General features: G+C 40.7%; 1 protein-coding gene across 1 annotated transcript in view; it reads right to left on the bottom strand.

Moving 5' to 3' along the window:
* Positions 1-19,151, bottom strand: part of flt4 (fms related receptor tyrosine kinase 4) — a 90,583-nt gene extending 71,432 nt beyond the window's left edge. Inside the window, exon 1 of the mRNA XM_065267952.1 lies at positions 18,847-19,151. Within this exon, the coding sequence (XP_065124024.1) occupies positions 18,847-18,904 (58 nt within the window). The 5' untranslated portion in view covers positions 18,905-19,151. The remainder of the gene's footprint in view (positions 1-18,846) is intronic.
* Between the last annotated feature and the right edge of the window lie 619 nt (positions 19,152-19,770).

Genomic DNA, 19,770 nt, shown 5'->3' with positions numbered 1-19,770 from the left:
CTTCCCCTGCCGTTTTCCGGCTGAGAACCGAAGATAGCAGAGTCCAGGCCTAGCGTCTTCCCCTGCCGCTTTCCGGCCGAGAACCGAAGATAGCCTTCGCTTGCCGTGGTACGAGCCCTGTGCAGCGGACACGCCTGACGAGGTCTCCCCTGCGGCCGCCCGGTAAGATCAATATTTTTAATATAAAGCTATAAGCTAAAAGAGCAGGCGCTGTTGTAATAGCGTCCAGCACAGCGGCTCGGTGAGCCTCTCTGCTATGAATTTCCTCCGAGCGCGTTACCGGTCTGGCACCTCCCACGCCGGGACCGCGCTTATGCTTTGGTTGTCTTATCCATGTTTCGTGCTCCCCCTGCTGTTCCTCTCTCGCCGGGATGAACACACGGCGAGCCATGAGACTAGATGGATGCATAGACAAGCACACACGGACTAACCCCCCTGTGTTCTGTCACACCGCAACCGTTCATGCTTACAGAGTCCCTTCGCTCCTCTCAAATTCAGTGGCGAGATCTCTGGCACATATATTAATCCCCCGAGTGCATCGGGTGATACCGTCACGACGCATGGCTGTTCTGTCTGTGTTGCTGCTCCCCTCTGCCGTTCCTCTCTTGTTGAGATGAACAAGCGGGGAACCGTAGACCTGGATAGATGCATACGACAAGCAAACACGGGCGGTCTGCCCCTGTCTCTGTCATAGCACAGCCACTCGTGCTCCACGCTCGCGGAGTCCCTCGCTCCTTTCCCCACAGTGGTGAGGTCTCTTAACGGCTTAGCTAGCACGCGGTATTACGGCTCGCTGCCTCTAAATGCAGCTGTCCAGTGTTCAACGATTACAGAGCTTCATGCCCCTCCCCTCTGGAGCGGCGCGATCTCATTCGTCTGCTCGATAGGGCCGATTCGCCGCTATTGGAGCACCAAGAACACTCATTATAAGAGAGCTTCATGCTCCTCCCCTCCTGGAGCGGCACGATCTCATTCGTCTGCTCGATAAGGCGGACACGCCTCTATTGGAGCGCTAAAACACTTATTATAGAGCTTTACTGGCCTGAGCCGATCTCACTTCAGATAGCTCATTTTTCGTCTGCCTGGTAATTTCTCTCTGGTTTAGACGGAATCAGAGGCAGAACGAATTTGTTTATAATATACTGAGGCCCGAATACCTCCCTTTATTCAGTCCCGTCCTATATCAGTGCGCTGAATATTGGTACATTCTTATATATATACCCGGTTTTTCTGCCCTTTTAATAAACGGCAAAACCGCGGGCCTCACGGCAGACTTCCTCTCTGCGATGGGTTCAGTCTGACATTAAACCACCTAGACATACTGCTCTGCTCCGTGAGCCGTTCGGTCACCGTCACTACTGAGGCTTGTGCACCTGAACGGCTGAGCTCTGGTCTCCGCAGCACAGCTGCATCAACAGAGAACGAAACTGTCTGGGAGAAAAGGGGTTATGTCGCGCCTCGGCTGGACTGCCCTGTAATGTTTTCTGTGTGCTGTTTATCCAAACATACTGTGTAATACTGTCGGCTATGCGACCTCACTATAGTGGCGAACGGTATTTAATTCCTCTAAAAAGAGTAATTTCCGTGCTTACTATACTGTGTATTGACACCCACGGTTGTACGGTGTCTCTAAACACTTTATCGCCTTACTGACAAGCAATCAGTAATACGCACACACGGTCCGCTGTCCATAATTCTATCGACGCTAGCCGAAAAGACCCCGGTTTGGCCATATACTGTGTATTGACACCCCACGACTGTACGGTGTCTCTAACACCTTTCTGCCAAATTCGCTCGCAGCCCACCTCAGTTTCTCCGCTACGATGCTGATGGCGCAAACGAGCACGGTCTTACGGCTGTTATTCTCTCTTCCTAGAGGAAGGACAGCCTCAGACTTTTGCATGGCTCCAAGCGTTTGAATCGCGCCCTCTCCGGACGGCCACTCAAAGGCTTACAGCCAAGCGGTTTATGACGTTTTTCGGCCATATAGCTGATTTATATTAGCGTATCCGAAGACGCTCACACCTCCGCTCCAATACTCGGAGATATTAAGGGTAATATCAACCTCAAGTGAGCTTGCTACCCGCCACAATAAGTTTCAAAGCTTAAAGCGCGCGCACAGTCAGACGCGCGCGGCATCTCGTTTAAGACGGGCACACGTACCCCTCTAACGAGCCTCAGAAAGCTGAATATCGTGGCATTCTGTTCATAAGTCCACTTCAGTTTGACTACGCAAAGGTCCCGCCCCGAGCTGACGGCCGGGAAGCTTGCTTAAGTTACACACGGCTGCATGAAGTGCTGTCATTACGAGCTAGCCCAGCATTTGCTGTGGGTTGAACACGCTTTACGACGGCAATCAGCCTTCGGCGCGTGGAACGCCGTTTGTCTCATATAAATCACCTTGTACTGTGAATACGGTACATTATGAGGATGATTTAGCACTGCAGCACTCTCGACCGTGTTATTGTGATAATGCGGTCGGGCAATCTACGGTGGTTTCATTATTTACCGAACCAGACTGAGATCTCGCCCCCTGAACAAGCTGACGAGTCATCTCCTTTATAAACTCATTGCATCGCTTTATAAGCTATGTTCAATCAGAGTGATACGCATCTCATGCTTAAACTACCAATATTAACCCATTACGATGGGCGTGCGGAGATGGCATCCGTGGGACACGACCTACATTACGTGCCTTATGACACATTGACACAAGCTGCTAGGACCCCTTTCACGAGGCGTCCTTATGCAAAGTCTGATCCATTCTGTCTAGTGACATTTGAAAGTCAAAACCCCCCGCGAATCGCCGGGGGAACACTTTTCTCCTCACTACAGAGGCACGGCGGCTCTCTCCCCTACCTATATCTATGTGGCCGTGATAACAGCGAACCACGCTTTTACGACCGACCATTCATTTAATTCACAAGCCTGTCATCTCTTAGATGCGGACGGCGGCGGTAACAGCGAACCATGCTTTTACGGCTGGCCATTCACTTTATTCATAAGCCTGTCATTTCTCAGATGCGGACGGTGCCCGAGGCACAGCGCTCTGGAACTGTCCAAGGTCCTGTATGACACATACGTCTGACGTACATCAGACGATCAGCTGTTCATCTGCGTCACAGATCACTCACTAGAGCACCTGTCAATACAGGCTATTTATGGATCGTTGACGTTATCACCTCCCGTGACAATTATGCTCACTTGTCTTAGAGCATGGGCATGGTCTTAGAGGTTTCTCATTTGACAATTGTGACACGGCCGGCTGGTCCCCGCCGTCCACGTTGTCAGTTTACAGCTTCGACATCCCTGCTTCGCGCACTACTGAGGTTTGTTGCATTAAAGGTGCGCCCATTAGCTCACCTGTATGCACGATATGGGTTTTAATTATATGCGTCCACCGTGCGCTTAGAGAAGCTCACATGTACACGCTATAACATTTTGGTATACAATAAGATGCGCTTGGGAAAGCTCACCTGTATACACAGCTGTGTTATGCTTTGTGACACATACATTGTTGTTCATCTGTGTACGTTCACGGTGCGTTGGGTGCCCACCGTTACGTTCATCAATCATATCTGTACACATTCACGGCGCGTTGTGTGCACTGATTTATCTATACGCATTCACGGTGCACTGAAGAGTTCACCCGTGTGCGCACAATTTATTATCAGAACACATGACGGCGCGCTCGAGAATCTTGCCGGCCTGTGCATTATAACACTCTGATTCATCTATATGCATTCACGATGTATTCAAGTGTTCACCTGTGCCCGTGCAATTTATAGTCAATACACATTTACGGCGCGCTTGGAAAGCTCACCGATCTGTGCACTATAATACTACCTATATGCATCCCGATGCGCTCGAGGGTGCACCGGGGTTCACACTATTGTGGTATCTGTATAATCCCACGCTACGAACCGTTCTGCCGCATATTATAGTCAGATCGGCCGTTCGTGAGCTTCGCAGATCACTCACTACGTATGTCTGTTGCTAACAGTGGTTATTTAGATGGATCGTTGAAACCATCGCACTGGCTCACGCCCCTCTATGAGCTATGTCCTATATAGAGCCCACTCTGTGCGAGTTTGGCTTCTTCATGAACTTGGTCTACAGGGGTATCTATATCTATATTTAATATCTGCTACGCGGCCGGCTGGTCTTCGCCGTCTACGTTGTCAGATTGTACAGCTTAGACGTCCCTGCCCTACGAGCGCAGGTTCTCTCGGCTCAATCATGCACGCTCATGCGTTTTATGTGTACACCACGGTGCGCTCAGCGAGCTCACCAACGTGACTCTGAATTTACTTATCTCGCACGGCCGCGGCGCGTACCTCGCCGTCTTGTGCTATGTTATGTGCCCCCGGTGCGTTTAAAACCCCACCGTGTGCGCGTCAACAATTTATATAGTGCTTACACATTTGCTTTTAAAGCTGTGAATATGCCGGGTATAGGGCCACACGCAGTGTCTCTCCGGTAAGGCACTTCAGTACGTTGTGTATGCACGGCGTGATGGGATTACGTTCCCCCATAGCGTCAGCTAACTGACGCAATGCGAAGTGAACCGTATTGAAAGGGAACGCTTAGGTTACTCACGTAACCCCGGTTCCCTGAAATAACGGGAACGAAGCATTGCGTCTCTTGCCGTGCTACAAACGTCTACGCAGCGAGTGTTATTCGGCTGCGCGCTTCAGTCGAATAATAATGAGCTGCTGACGATTGAACCGCGCTTATATAGGGACGCGTTCCTCCCGCGCGCGGGTTCAAACGTCATTGGTCTGTACTTTGTACAGACGTTAACCAATAGGCTTCAGTCACGGAGTAAACAGGAGTTTCCCCCATAGCGTCAGCTAACTGACGCAATGCTTCGTTCCCGTTATTTCAGGGAACCGGGGTTACGTGAGTAACCTAAGCGTTTTTTGTGATCCCATTTTTCAAACTTTAGTTAGTGTGTAATGTTGCTGTTAGAGCATAAATAATACCTGCAAAATGATAAAGCTCAAAGTTAACCAAGCAATATATTAATTCCCCTTTAAAGGGACACTTCACCCATTTGCATTAAGCTTTGTAGGCTATAGTTAGAACCCCAGTCATGTTTTTGAATGGTCGTGCATCATTCCCTCTGTTTCCCCTGAGACAGGAGAAATATGGATTTCAGTGTTGCACTTCCTTCTTTCAATGATGTAAAAATCATCATTTTGCATCATTGAAAGAAGGAAGTCCTATATCTTTGTTGAGGGGGTGAGACAACAAACACTCCTATTCTCGGTAAAATAGGCACCAACTTTTAAATGTATGTTACATTTCGACTACAAATATGATCCACTTTTAATAAAGATGAATGTTTCCACGAGTGAAATGCTCCTTTAAAAGCCTACAGCAAACAGCCGGTTTGGCCTAAAGCCCTCTATCGCCCAGTTTAATGACAACAATATTCAGAATTTTTGATTAATCTCCGCCTACAGGTATACCCCCCAAAAAAATGGCACAACCTAGTTGCGCTTCCACGGGGAAGATGTTTTTTTGTCGCCATCCAAATGCTTATATTTTCATCTCGGTGTCAAATCCCCTTTGTTTGGCCTTTGCTGAGGACACCTTCCCTCGAATCACAACACACTGGACCAGCTACACGATCAGAACTTGTTACGATTTTCTAAAGGAGGGACTTCACAGAACAAGAACCGCATCAGATTGTTTTTAGGACAGTAAAAACTGTGATATAGAGATATGTAAATTGTGTGGAAAATACTGAACACAAGTTACATATAGCAATAAGGTACGAGATGCTGTGCTGTATCGTGAAGTAACTCCGCTTCGCGTTGTGCCTAACAACGCCCTTCAGCCGTTACTTATTCACGATACAGCACCTGCCTCGAGTACCTTATTGCTTTTATAAAACGGTTACCACACAATATTAAAGTAAAAAAAATTTAGTGCAACTTTCATGAAGTTAAATCAATAAAAAGCATTCCTTCCGCTGGAAAAAATAGTCCCTGACCACGAACAAAAATGTGTTCCAATGTGTAATCTGCATGAAAGCTCAAATAAAAACAACAAACCGATACGTGTGGTTGCTAAGGGCGCAGTGATAAACAAAACCTTTGGTTGAAGCGGTCATAGCCGTGTTTTATCGTGAATAAAGCACACATATTGACCAATCAGAATCAAGGATTGGAACTAACCGTTTTATAATGCACCGTAAACACAATCATAGCTTTGAAAACACAGGAAAAACCGAGGGGCAACCTTCCGATCTATCTGATGAAGCCAATAAGTAAGTTACTTAAACTGCAAAAAAAAGAGAGTCGATCCCCATAGACCACCATGTTAAAATGCCCAACTTTACAGTAGAAAATAATATGTTTACAGCCTGGTACAAAAACTGTCTTTGGTCTTTAAAGGGATAGTTCACCTAAAAATGAAAATTCTGTCATCATTTACACACTTTCATGTTGTTACAAACCCATATAAATTTCTTTGTTTTGATGAACACAAATGAAGATATTTTGAGAAAAGTTTGTAACCAAACTTCGTGGACCCCATTCACTTCCATAGTAGAAAAGAAGAGTACTATGGAAGTAAATGGGGTCCACAAATGGCTTGGTTACAAACATTTCTCTAAATATTTTCCTTTGTGTTCATCAGAACAAAGAAATTTATATGGGTTTGTAACAACATGAAAGTGAGCAAATGATGACAGAATGGATGGTGAATTTTTTAGTAACTCATCCGTTTAAATTATATTAAGCCTTAAAGTTCTGAAAAATTAAGGGTGTGGCCACTTGAGTGACAGGTGAACTGCCACTGCTGTAACTAGAGTCGAGCTAGGCGGGCGTGGTTTCAGCAACCAGTCACCTCAGCTTCACCAATGTCACATCTTTTTACCTGTTTTCCGAAATAAGTGTGTGATGCACCTTGACGCATGGCCAAGGTGGCGACGGCAAGCACCGCCTACTATTGGCTTCAAAAACAATCTTCAGAAATCTATGTGTGACGTCACGGACACTAAGTCCATCTTTTTTACAGTCTATGGCAGGGGCGTCAGTTTGTGTTAAAAAGTGGTGGGGACAGATGAAAAAACATTACAGCAGGATGGGAAAAATATTTAGCACATCAAAAATGGGCATAACGTAGGCCACACTGCAAAAAAATAACTTTCTTACTTAGTATTTTTGTCTTGTTTTCAGTAAAAATATCTAAAAATTCTTAAATTAAGATGCATTGTACTGATGAGCAGAATGACCTAAGAAAATAAGTCCTGTTTTTAGACCAAAAATATCAAATTTAAGTGATTTTGTGCGTAAAACAAGCAAAAAAATCTGCCTGAATTTTTCTTGAATTTAGTGTTTAAGAAAAATGTTAAAGATTTTTTGCTTATCCCAGTGGCAGATTTTTTTGTTTGTTTTATGCACAAAATTACTTAAATTTGATATTTTTGGTCTTTATTTTGTGCAAATAAACTTTTAACATCTCTTGGTTCGCTTGATTTTTCAGAACATTTTAACCAAATGCTTCCAAAAAGTGGTGGGGACAAAATCAGTCATTTCAAAAAGTGGTGGGGACATGTCCCCAGCGTCCCCAGTGTAAATGACACCTATGGTCTATGGGAAAAACTTAACCTTAAATATAAACAGCTCTGACAACACAGCTACGACTGTTGCACCCAATGATTCTGTGCATCACCCATAGCAATATACAGGCAAACGTGAAACATTCATGTTACTGTATACAGTCAGTCAGTCACCTGGATTGAACATCTTTTATTTTTGTGTTTAATATTTGTGTTGTGCGGTAACTGTTTTATAAAGCAATATTGTGTAGCTGTCCACCTTGCACATGATGATTTAGTATCCCATAATTAATGTATCTGTGCAACTGTATGATAAATTGCACTGAGTAAAGCTTTGGGCCAAACCATCTGTACTACGTCTGCACAGTGAAAAATAAAACTTTTTATATGCAACAAAAGCCCATAAGGGAAAAAGAAAGCGAGAGAAGAGACCCTCAAAACACCTAACCAGACTTGACTTGATTAAATCATGACAGGAGACCACATGGCACACAGAAAATAAACAAACCATGTGCACATGAACATGAAAGTATGAGTTTATGTCAAAATCTAAAGACTGAAAGTTAGGATCCAAACATCATGACTACAGGGCTGTGACGAAAGATATTTATTTTATTTGAATGTGTTGTTTAGGGGCAGACTTAGCACAGATAATATCCCACAAACAAAGGATGGAAATTTATTTTAGATTTTAAGTACAATATCTTAATATTTCTCAAATGTAAAAATACTTAAGCATAAATATACAAACATACTGCGTCACACTTGGGCCAAACTTGTAAGCAGATGAGACGCTTATAAAATGACAGATTAAAACTCACAAACACACGATCTACCCCAGGCATTTTGCCAAACACGTCACGTTGTCTTATTTGTGATTTGAGATGGTCTATCTCCACATAGATTGCTCACTACGAAATCGAAATACTGAGTTGCCTGCATGCTGACTTTATAAAGATTTATGACAAACATTAAGCAGATCACAGCGTGAAGCTCCCGTCTCATCACACTCTCTCTAGATGAGATGATGATACCGCTTAAAAAAAAACATAAATCAAAACACATAAAGCTGTACAACAGACTCTCCGCTGCACATTTGTAAGGATGTTTGACTCGTGTAAGTGTACTTTCTGCCAAAACATTGCCTGTAGACACAGTTGGACTACACCAAGGAATGAGACGACTCAGACATTTGGAAGGTATTTCAGCAATCTTACATCGGGCTTAGTTGACTTGAGGGCACCGTTTTAAAACCATTCAAACCGCTAAATTGGCACGTGTATGACAGATATTTTCCAAAGGAATATACATATATTTTACAAAGATGCTGTATGTAGCCTGGAGGGGAGTTGACTGCTGTCAGTGTGATATATGACTGAAGTAATACATAAGCTGTTAGCAGGGGTTATCCCCTATGGACAGAAATCAATGACGGCATGTACTGTATGGCTTCTTTGTAATTGAAAGCACGCAATGCTAGTGCGGCATTCAAAAACCTCCCCGCTGTCCTGTTCTCTATTATGTATAAAAAACAAGGGAGGCAAAATGTTTATATGAATTCCTGTAATGTGCCCATTAAGGTGGATTTCTAGAAAGTGGATGTAGGAACGTGATAGTTCCTCTGTACTGTGAAACGGATCTGCTAGACTGAACATACTCTGAATTGTGATATTCCCTGAGCTATTGGGAATGATCATTGGAACAGAAATGTGAGTTTCAGAGAAATGATCTGGGACCTTTCTTGGGGGATTGGGGAATATTTGGGATTACATAATAGACAAAAGATAAATAATCAAAAAATAAATGAAGACAAAGTGTGTTATTCTAAGTGACAGGCCAGGATGTCATAACATATCTGTACATTCAAAACAGTAAAATTATTACAGAGATTGCACTAAAAGTGTTTCTTGCTAAAAGTTAGGCCTAATACTGAATCTACACTGTCAGAAATAAAGGTACAAAACTGTACCTTTTCTGTCACTGGGGCTGTACCCTAAGTTTCCGTTTGGTACCTTTACAGGAATACAAAACAGAATACAATTTTGGGTAGATTACCGCACCTTTAGGACCTACATTGTTAAAAAAAGTCGATGAGTGTGCGTCTGATGAAATCATATAACAAACCTAATAGACAGTTTCTAAAGCAACATAAACAAAATGCCCTCTGTGGCCCAAATGTAACTTTCGGTAAACCTCAGCAAAGAATCAAAAACAACAAAGCCCCAAGTAGATTATTTCTGATAAATAACAAGTAAATTCCCTTAATTCAAATGATAGCTAAAGCGTATCAACTACTACACTGAGCTAAAGTTACTGTGTAAAATTACTATGCATCGGCTGCCATTACTACGCATTTTCATGCCATTGAGCACAAATGTCTTTTTCGTGTCACTCACACAAATTTCTATAAATAGTTTTTCGCGTCCATGGCACATCTTTCTGTTACATTTTTAGACATCCTAACCCAAACCCCAACTCTTACCCCAACTCCAGGCGAGAATAGTTTTAAAAGCGAAAGAAACATGTAGAAACCAATACATAAAAGTACATCCAAACCCAAACCCCAAATCTAACCCAACCAACCCCAAGCCACAAAAAAATACATAAAATGACATGGAAAAGATGTGCCATGGACACGAATAACTATTTATAGAAATTCGTCCTGAGTGACACAAAACATTCGTGCTCAAGGCACAAAAAAGCTGAATTTCGTGCCATGGACACAAATAAATTAATAAAAATTTTCGTGACTAAAAACACGACTTTCTGTGAGTTCATGTTGCCTGCATATGTACTATAAAACTGCTATGTAGTAATTTTTTGTACAGCACCTTAGGCAGCATTATGCTGTTATTTGTGTGCTTTATAAATAAATAAACTAAACTAAACGCAACAACGTGTGTGCGTTTGACATTCATTAAAAATACAGAGCTATAAAATGACTGTAAATAGCACAGCTTAGATTACAATATTTTGTCTTGGACAAAAGTCTTAAAGAGATTCCAACAATTATTTACAATGTGCTTAGATTTGCCAAGGTGAACAAGTTGGTAACACCTTACATTAGTTAGTTAACATGAACTAACAATTAACAATATAGATTTTCAGCATTTATTAATCTTTGTTAACATGAATGCTAATACAATTGTTAATTTTAGTCCATTGTACATTAACTAATCTTAACAGTTACAACTTTTGATTAGGTACATGGTAAAAAAAACTTTGCTGCCTTAAAAATTTTTGTTGAATCAACTCAGATTTACAAGTCATGTCAACAGAAATTAGTTGTCACAACTTATAAAATATAGTTGAGAAAAGTCAACTTAAATTTATAAGTTATAACAACTCACCTGTAGTTATAACAACTCATCTCTAGTCAAGATAAATAATAGTAAGTTGAAATGACTTGTAAATCTGAGTTGATTCAACAAAAAATTTTAAGGCAGCAAAGTATTTTTTACAGTGTAGGTACAAACGTTTTCACTAGGAGGGTACCTTTAAAAAAGGTTTGGTACAGATACTTGCACTGTAAAAAAATATTTGCTGTCTTAAGTTTTTGGTTGAAATAACTCAGATTTACAAGTCATTTCAACTTACTATTATTTATCTTGAGGTATGAGTTGTTATAACTTATAAAATGAAGTTGACTTTTTTTCAACTAAATTTATAAGTTATAGCAACTCATCTCTAGTCAAGATCAGGGACGTGCACAGACATTTTGAGGGGCAGGGGCTCAAGTGAAATAAAGGGCACTTCTCATAATTATGTATATTTTTTTCTTTTTTTAAACAAAAAGTATATATTAACGCAATTCTGACTTCCTTTTAAAAAAAAAAAAGATTAAAAAAGTTAATTAATTTTATCTTCCTCAAACTCACGCAATTGTTTAATTTTCAAAAGATGTCTACAAAATAATCAGTTCACACAGACACCATGGTCTCCTTAGTAGTCTAGGTTTATAGAGCAGCAAAGGAAGCCAATGTGCATGTTTTGAAAACATTAAATTACACATTAATGACAAATTTGTTAAAATGCTAAAAACAAAGTTGTGACTGCTGAGTTAGCGCTACATTCCAATAAATGCTATATCATATGCTAGCGTTTAGCTGATTAGTTGTTAGTTGTTACTCAAAATGTATTTTTGTCAAAATGTTTTTTGTTTGTTTTTCTAATAAGGGCTCAAAATATAAGGTCTGTTTACTAATGTGAGCTGGCATAAGCCTCAGAGCAGAGCAATCAGAGCAGAGCTCAACATTATTATTCATGACAATTTGAAATAGGGCAAAAATAGACCATTTAATTAAAATGACAAATTCTAGGGTTGTAAATAGACATGTAAAAACGTTTCTGGATAATTTTTGCACTTAATAAAGCAACATACGTTCTATGTAATTGTCAAAGAACAATTTAACATATTGACAACACATCCTATGGCACCTTTAATCTGAGGTTTCATATTTATTAGGGTTACACATGTCAGAAACAACAAATATAGATTAGGCCTATTTTATTTGTATTTTATATTTTACTTTTTTGTGATGTCAGTGAAAATTCAGACTGGGCAAGTAAAATACTGAACATCAGATTTCTTCCCAATCTACTCCACCACTATATAACACATTATACTTATTTAACAGCCATTACAAAAAACGCAAACAAAAAAAGTATACTACTGCAGTTAGCAATTATTTTATTGTTTGTGCTTTATTATTTTATGAGCAGTCTGTTTAAACTACATACACTATACGGATACAAGTTTGCAACTCTTCAGGTTAATATGGGATTGCCATGGAAAACAATGTCCCTGAATCGTTATGTGTAACAACGTGTCCCACATTTTTTGCATAAAACTGTTAATATAAGAATGCTTTCTTCCTCACACACTTACCGGTAGACTGCCTGCATAATCATGCACATGATCTCAGAGCCGTTTCTCAATATGCGTTCTTATCTGTACTTGTGTTCTTGTGGACTTGTGAAACGTCATCAGCCGCGGCCCAAGTACTGTTCCAATTCAAAGTTCGCATCAAGCCCAAGTTCACATAAAATCCCCGGATGTGTTCTTGATCCGCCAATTTTATCGAGGATGCATCAGAAGAGACTTGTGTGTACTTATGAGAGCGAAGTTTCCCAGAATGCATTTCGCGTCAGAAGTTCGTTCTTCCGAAGCCGTTTCTCAATGTCAAGGATACTTCCTTGGCAGGACTAGTCCTTACAAGTCACTTCCTTCAGAGGCGAGGCGAGGCTCCTTTTAAGCATTCGGAGAACACGTTAAATGGAACAGGCTAGCAAGTGCACGTCATTACGTCATTACGTGATTGAAAGGTGTGCTTTCGGTGCTGCGCGCAGAGGATTGTGGGTGATTTCAGCGCGTGAAGAGCGCGAAGGATACAAATTTGCATCCTTTCCTGTATATGGGATATTTGTCGAACGAAGGACTCAGTCCTTGGCTGAAATTTCGAGGATCCTCGACATTGGAACAGTCCTTCGACGGACGTCGATGACGTAGCATCCTCGAAATTCTAGCTTCCGAGGATCCTTCCTTGACATTGGGAAACGGCTCTAGTCTGAACTTGCAAGTTCGAACTTCGAAGGACACAAGTCCGAGTTCGGCGTACTTGGTTTTGTTCAGGCTGAGCTTTGGCGCTTGAAGCGCGAAAGATCCAGCACGAGTGTAGACAAACCAATCATAAAGCGAAATAAGTTAGAGAGGCGGGACTAAGGAAAGGTAAAGCCAATCATATTAGCGATGTGAATTTTGGAGGCGGGACTCATCTGTTAACTGTTTGTGTGCCACAAATAGCGCTAATTTTCTTTATATAAGAGTTTAAATCTCATTTAAATGATTCCTGAATAAATTCATGTAAATTTAAATAAGCAACAAGTAAAAAACACAAGAAACAGACAGACATCAGTTGTTATATGAATAAAGATCATATTATTATTTTATTTTTTTAAAAGCACCCCAGAAAAAAAGGGCACTTTCTCTCCAGGAATAAAAAGGGCAGGTGCTCAAGCCCCCTTTGATGTCTATGTGTGCACGTGCCTCAAGATAAATAATAGTAAGTTGACATGTAAATCTGAGTTGATTAAACAAAAACATTTAAGGTACCTGTATGTACCTTTAAAGTGCCAATGTGTAATTTCATGTACAAAAGTGTACGTTTTGAAAAGATACCACCCCAGTGAAAACTTTTGTACCTTTTTTCTGAGAGTGCAGATGTAATGTTTATTCTTAATTCATGTTAGCTAATGCATTAACTAAAGTTAACAAATACAACTTTATAGTCAAGTGTTACCATCTTTTTATCCTGGCAAATCATGTCATTCTCATTCATAATACTGATATAGACAATAAGTCCAAGATGAGTACAATAACAAAAAGCTTGAAGCATCTACGTGTATATTTGTTACCGTAAAGAGACTCTGAATGTGAGCAGTTGTGTATTTAAGGAAGTGAAGTGACTTTTATCACCGAAAAACAGATAAATCATGAACTCTGCAGCAAAGAGAAATCAATTTGGCACTTTGAAGCAAGCATGGTAAATTGTTATTCACCGTGGGACATTTAGCAGAGAGAAATGAAGCCTTCAAAAGTCATAATGGGGCAAAAATCCTTTCCCTTTCGCCCTGTGAACGGAAACATGGAGCCTTTGATAGGCAAATGCATCTTTTGTCCTATCCAGTAAATTTCCTGTTTTCCTGCATGACTTTCATTTCACAAGTTTCCTTTAGAAAGACACTAGAAATGGTCGTTTTCCCATTTCCAAGTTCGCCCTTACATCTAATCTGATTGCAAAAGTAAGCATATTTTGGATCCATAGTGAAGCTCAAACTCCGAATCCGGGGTATGGCCCGAACCCGGAGAACTCCCCATCCCTGAAGTGGGATAAAAACAGATTAGAGTAGACATCTATCTATCTATCTATCTATCTATCTATCTATCTATCTATCTATCTATCTATCTATCTATCTATCTATCTATCTATCTATCTATCAGCAATGATTATCATTTGACATGCAAGAAGAATCCACATTTAAAAAACATCCGTTCTCATTTCTTTTCAAGTCAATGCACTTTTTAAGGGTTGGACAGACATTAACAGGGTCAGGTCACATCATCCCTGTCAGACAGCAAGGCACAGGGCCCGAAATAGCAGTGCGTCCGGCTTACAACTGGAGGGCAGTCAGGCCACGCAACAGACCTCCTCCCTGGACTGAGGAGTCAGCACTACTGGACTCCCAATGGAGGACATCGGTCAACCCTCAGGAGGGGATGTGCATCCACATTAAAATACAAGTGAGTGAGAAAGACCTGGAAACAATTCCTCTGTTGTCATACCCAAGGCCAGTGGCACGCTTTGATTCCTCTGTCACTGGCGGGGAGAGGATGAGGTCCAAAAATGTGCCTGCATGTCCTTTCATGAACGTATATCTGCCTAGTTGTGGCCTATTTCCTGGCTGGGATTTGGGTGAGGTCAGGATGTTGTGGCGGGGGGATGACATCTGTGTGGGTTTCCTACATGTCACTAACAAGTATTTCCTGTACCTGTGCAGTCTGCCAACAGGAGGCTATCGTGTCGTGTTTTCTGCCATCGCTGTCCTTTTGAAATACCCCTCAACCCATAAGATTTCTAAATAAAGGCGTTCACACTTATACTCAGTGTATTCATGTAAACATCACGAATCATTAGCTAATGGTTCAGAAAACGAGGCGTCACAATGGCTGGGATGCAGTGTAGCATCCGTATAAGAAGTAAAAGGAGGAGAGGTGGATTTGGGCCAGAGACACACTGGCACTATCCCCAGGCTCTTTCCCATGAACCCACATGACCTTCGATGACAGGCCATGCCATAGCACTGACCAGAGAAACCTAACACACCCCGCAGTACAGCATAGGCAATGGAGCTTATTCCAGTTATGAGGACTTAAACCAATAAGCTTTAAATTTGAGGCCCTCAAGAGGAATCTCAAGTTAAAGTAAAAACACAATGTATAACCCGATGACAACGCAAACCTACAAACTAAAAATATATGGTGTGATACTACAAAATACCTGAAAGAGAAGTTTTGTGTGATCTAAACATCTTTTAAAAATATATACTTTAGATGGTTATCTGAAGCAGGCTAACGCTTTATAAATCTGTACACATCACCATCTCATTAGAGTTGACATGACAACTTTACTCAGTACACCAAGGCTAATGGGAGTTTGCTAAGGCAAAGCAACAGCAGATTGGTTTCTATTTCAGATAAACACAAAACTTTTGTTTTCAAAATAATGGCATTTCCATTTACTGATGTTATGCAACTAAAACATCATTTTTCCTTGCGCAATTCCTCTTTAAAGAATGGTCATGCGACTTTTACGCACGTCAAATAACCTGTAAATGAAAATAAAACTGTTTCCTTTGCAATTTTGCAATAAATCCTTTTTTAAATTGCCTGAAAAACAACCTCAATGCAATATTAGGGTTTATCAGATGTGCATATTTTCAATTTCAGTTCGCGCAAATTGAAGGCTAATGAAAATGCAGCTGGTTGCCATGATGTTTCCTCAACAAGCCCAATCATTTAAGATGTATTCATGTCAGTCACACAAAGATAAGATACGCAGCAATACTTTCACTACAATAAAACCGTGGTTAATTTTTGTAAGGCTTATATTTTTTAAAGGAACACGCCCACATTTTGGGAATTTAGCTTATTTACCGTATCCCCCAGAGTTAGATAACTCCATACATACCTTTCTCATCTCCGTGCATGCTGTAACTCTGTCTGACGCAGCCCCTGCTAGCTTAGCTTAGCACAGCACAAAGACTGGAAGTGAATGGCTCCAGCTAGCATACTGCTCCCAATAAGTGACAAAATAACGCAAACATTTTCCTATTTATGTGTTGTGATTTGTATAGTCACAGCCATCTTTTAATAGTATACATACTGGGAACTATATTCTCAGAAGGTGATGCACTGCTACTTGGGCGGAGTGATTAGCACAACTCTGACCGAACTCTCTGCTCCTCACCAGGAGGCTTCTCGGGTGCTGCGAGCAAATCACTCCGCCCAAGTAGCAGTGCATCACCTTCTGAGAATATAGTTCCCAGTATACTATTAAAAGATGGCTGTGACTATACAAATCGCATTCACTTCCATTCTTTGTGCTAAGCTAACCTAGCGGGGGCTGCGTCAGACAGAGTTACAACACGTACGGAGATGAGAAAGGTATGTATGGAGTTATCCAACTCTGGGGGATACGGTGAAGTCCCAAAATGTGGGCGTGTTCCTTCAAAAGCTTAAACTCTAAGCAATAGTTATATCTGCCTCAGCACCACCACCATTATTTTTAATATGACTGCTCTCAAAGCCAGAAAAAATTTTTTACAGGCCAACCTCCACCTACAGTAAGACATCAGCACAGTACATCTCAAGCTGCGTTTAATCACCAGGATGGTAACATGAAACACATTGCTATGAGTGAGATCTTGACATACATTAAAAACAGCAAAAGTTTTTTTTCATAGCTAGTTTGACAATCTGGCTTTACAGTTGCACCTATAAAGCATAAGGCTTCAGTCGTATTTCATTTTTAGGAACATTCTGCAGCGCTGATGATGAAATATTTGCTTAGTCAACTAGTAATGGGGTTTAATCAATACCTCTCTAGGCACTAATCACTTTTCATTACAATGAGACACAGCCGGCGCTCATTCAAAATCAGCGAATGAACGCAGAATGCTGTGTTGTCTGTTTACTGATGTATTTTTTTTATGGCAGCCAGCACATGCCATTATATAATTAACCTGCACATAAAACAATTATATATGATCAGAAATTTAAGAGGTCCTTGCCTATCCAAAATTGAAGCTAGGCTATGGTGGTTACCAAAGGGGTTTTACTGATTGCTTTTAGGCCTAAAGCTTATGCCAATCTCTTATGCCAATTTATTTTTCATCAAGCAAGAATTGTGTTTGATTGCTTAGAAGAATAATTGCACCGCTCTCCACAACAAACTGCATGATTGAGGTATTATTCGTGTTTACAGCACAAGGAGTGCAGGACAAGTTATTCATTTTAAATAACAGAACCAATTTTCTATTCTTTAAATCAACCAAGCCAAACTATTTGAGTCACACTGAATGCTACCACCATGTAAAGCTAATGTTGAACAAATAATGTTTGTTTTTTCAGTCAACTTTTTTGTAAAACAGAAAGGTTCTTCAGATGATAAAGGTTCTTCAGTAATGGTTCTACTATGGCATTGCACCTTTAGTGCTGTTTTCCCCGCAGGTTTTGGACTTTGCACAAACACTAAGGGTCACTAAGCTGCCATGTGGTTTTCATTTGTAAGATGTTTTAACTCAAGCATATACAAGTGGGTTTCTCATAGCTGTGTTGAGAGCGCCCATCCTTCTGCCAAAGTCTTCACGAGGTGCTGCCGTTTGATGTGTAACCTGGCATCACACAGGAGGAATGAGTTTCCCAACTCAACAACACCTGTGCTAACTCAAGCTCTTCAGTTCCTCTTCATCATCTGCGTTTCACACCAATGAGATCTCTACCAGCAGACACATTGCCTTAAAACCAGAGACTTGCGTATAGAGTTGCACGTTTTTATTGTTTTCAATGTTTCTGGCTGTTATGATTGGCTGATATTGTACCTCATACCGAGTGTCTGATTTCTGAGGTGTTATGTTGGAAATAAACTGTGTACATAAGAAATACCACAGTAAAAAATGTGCAGGATATCAATGCTGAATAAACATTATGTTAAACTAAAATCTGAATCTGAAAGACACATCTTTCTCCATCATCAACCATTTATAAATGATAACGAAATAGCATTTAATTGCAAAGGTTTACATAATAATACTGTATGGATCTTAGGTCATGATTCCCTTCAATGAATTTTAACCATTTAAATTTCTCACGAATAACACACTGACCTGACAAAGCAACCTCTATCCATTTTGAAAAATACACAGATATCCATTCATTGTAATGTCTGACCATCAAGTGCAGTCACTTAAAGTTCATTATTAAGGAGAAATAAATAATGAGTACGTTTTTTGTAGGGGGAAAAAAAAAATGAGAAACTTTTTCCACAATACAAACTTTCAAACAGTGCACACATCACTATGGTAAAGCGCGTCACACTTTAAGCGCGTTCATTATAACGCTTTTGTTATTTATAATGTTGTGTAATTTTGTGTTCGTGTCATCACTGAAGCGTTGTGTTGTACAGTGTGTATTTGAATTTAACGCGCGCGCTCACCTGAGAATAAGGGAATCCCAATCCAAATCCGACAGAAAAGCGTAAAATCTCTCTTCATTTCCAGGTTTCCAGTACTCCGGGGTTTTAGTTTGTTAGAATATCTGTCTTGTGTCCTGGTGTCATTCAAATAAAACGAGCAGAACTTCGGGATCAGGTGAAACACAGAGAAGACTCTCCAAAGAGGATGTGCCACAGGACGAGGAGAATAAAACGCTTGTTTTTCTGTTGAAAAGAAAATCCTGAACTTCTGAATGGATTTACAATCATTTCCTTTTCCTCTGACTGACTCACTCCTCTCTTTCTCTTTCTCTCTCTCTCTCTCTCTCTCTCTCTGTGTGTGATAATACTGTTACTCCCTTAGTCTGAAGTGTCCCATAGCATGAAATGTGTCTTACCTCCTGTGCTGTAAACTTTAAATGACACACAGCATGTCCAGCCTATACGCTTTTGTGCAGAGGACATCCTTGACACATTTTCAGGGGTGCCTAGGGTTTTGTATTGATCTATATACACTTTCTCAACATACTGTATGCCCACATGTGATATGAAATCATCTATTAATGCTATCCATCAGCCGCATGTCCATAAATCTATTTCAAACCCATGATAAAGACTGTGAGGAGTGTAAGATCACATCATAATTAGGCTATTGAAACTTAATCAGATTACTTAAAGATTTCAAACACCATCAAGAAGAATAATTATACATGGACTGATTGAATTGTGTTTTTAAAAATAACACCAGAGGAGCACATTTGAAACAATAATGAAATGAAATAGCAGATGTGTGGTAAAGCATAACCAGAGACACCCAATGATCAGACCTACAGCATGCATTCAAATTCCAGTCAATGTGTGTGTGCGAGTGTGTGTGTTATAACAGGCATACTTTGTGTTTGATTTGGCTCCTGAAGCATTCATTAG

Source organism: Paramisgurnus dabryanus, chromosome 16 (genome assembly GCF_030506205.2).
Source record: "Paramisgurnus dabryanus chromosome 16, PD_genome_1.1, whole genome shotgun sequence".
Taxonomy (NCBI): domain Eukaryota; kingdom Metazoa; phylum Chordata; class Actinopteri; order Cypriniformes; family Cobitidae; genus Paramisgurnus; species Paramisgurnus dabryanus.
Note: the sequence above shows the minus strand (reverse complement) of the source record. Positions and strands in the feature narration are given on the sequence as shown.